The sequence below is a fragment of the Pterocles gutturalis genome, unplaced genomic scaffold, assembly GCF_000699245.1.
Source record: "Pterocles gutturalis isolate BGI_N339 unplaced genomic scaffold, ASM69924v1 scaffold740, whole genome shotgun sequence".
Lineage (NCBI taxonomy): Eukaryota > Metazoa > Chordata > Aves > Pterocliformes > Pteroclidae > Pterocles > Pterocles gutturalis.
Window position 1 is genome coordinate 16794 of NW_010142996.1, and position 1505 is coordinate 18298.

A 1505-nucleotide genomic window follows, 5' to 3' on the forward strand; every position below is an offset into this window, starting at 1 on the left:
CCCTCTTCTCTCAGTGCCCGCAATTCAATTCTTGGCTGTGTGCACAGAGACCCCTGTGCTTAGCCTGAAACCTAATCGCACCGGCCACACGGAGGACGGACTGCTGGGGTCTCCATTTCACTTCTTTAACCCAGCACAATCCCCAATCCCTCCCCCCTTTCCTTCCCTTTCCCCAAGGGACTCTATTATACCCCCCGATCTGTTCACACTCCTTATCCCTCTGCGTGTTTGCACACACTGCTGACCCAGCCTTTATCTGGAAGACATAAGGGTCTCTGTGTGGAGTTCCCACAAGGGCTATTAATCGTGTAGATGTCAGAGTCCCCAAGCTCCAAACCCTCCCTTCCTGCTCCTCCCCTCTTCGTCCCTCCCCCCGCCCTTTTTGTGCTCTCTGGAGATCAAGGGGAAAAAAAAGTTTTATGAAAATTCACACACAGAACTTGCAAACTTTGCAAAATATGATCTGCTCCCCTGGGCAAGGTTGGTAAATGGTGTGATTTCTCCTAAAACACCAAATAAAAACATACACACACTGCTTCCTCCTAGGCAAATGGAGGAATTTCCTCCAACAGCAAACAGAGAGCTAAACGCCTTGCCAAGTTTGGGAAAGTTTGGCTCCTTGTCCCAACCGGGATGGAAACCCTCCAGCTGGTACCTCTACAATGGGCCAAATCCAAATGGCATATCTGCAAATCCATGGGAACGTGGGAATCTGCACAACTGGATTTAAGCCTCAGATCCTTGTGGATATGGCTTTGGAGAAGAAGTGCATCCACGTTACTGCCTTTCAACACCCTCATCCCCAGCGCTCTCATCTCCTTCCTCCAGGCAAACAAGAAGCTGTGCCACCAGGCTGACTCACCAGGCACTGGCTCCAGTCCTTACCTGAACTCGAGCCTCGGTGAGCTTGGTTCTCTGAGCTAGCTCCTCTCGTGTGTAGATGTCTGGGTAGTGGGTTCTCTCGAAGGCCTTCTCCAGCTCCTCCAGCTGCTCAGCAGTGAAAGTGGTTCGGCTGCGGCGTTGCTTGCGTTTCAAAGGCAGGTCTGGTTCAGATTCAACATCGGAGCCTTCATCCAGCCTGTTACCTGGGGTGGGAAACAAGTGGGAGATGAGGCTTGTGTGGTTAAAACGCCACAGGGAGAAAGGCTGATGGGAGAGTTAAGCAGCCCAGCAAAGTAATCTCAGTTCTACTGGGATGGTGTCCATCAAAACAGTTTGCCCATGTACAATACACCTACCAGTTTTCTGTTGACTTATTTCAATAAATTATTTTTTTATTAGAAATCACTGTGTTTCAGTGCTGCACATTTTACACTGAAAAGATGTAGAAGCTAAAATGAGAGCATAAAAAAATTCAACACATGATGTTTTGACTTGTGCAGCCTGATTTCCTCTTGTGTTTTGTCAACTATCACTGAGATTCCACTTAGATTTTTAAATCACCTCAGGAAGAAGAAAAAAAAAAAAAAAAAAAAAAAAAAAACAACTTTTAAGAAGGGAAAAAA

At 47.1% G+C, this 1505-nt stretch overlaps 1 protein-coding gene across 1 annotated transcript in view; it reads right to left on the reverse strand.

Moving 5' to 3' along the window:
• Window positions 1-1085, reverse strand: part of LOC104469828 (paired box protein Pax-7-like) — a gene marked incomplete at both ends in the record, with an annotated part of 14122 nt that extends 13037 nt beyond the window's left edge. Inside the window, 1 exon segment of the mRNA XM_010084539.1 lies at window positions 886-1085. Coding sequence (XP_010082841.1) covers window positions 886-1085 — 200 coding nt within the window.
• Between the last annotated feature and the right edge of the window lie 420 nt (window positions 1086-1505).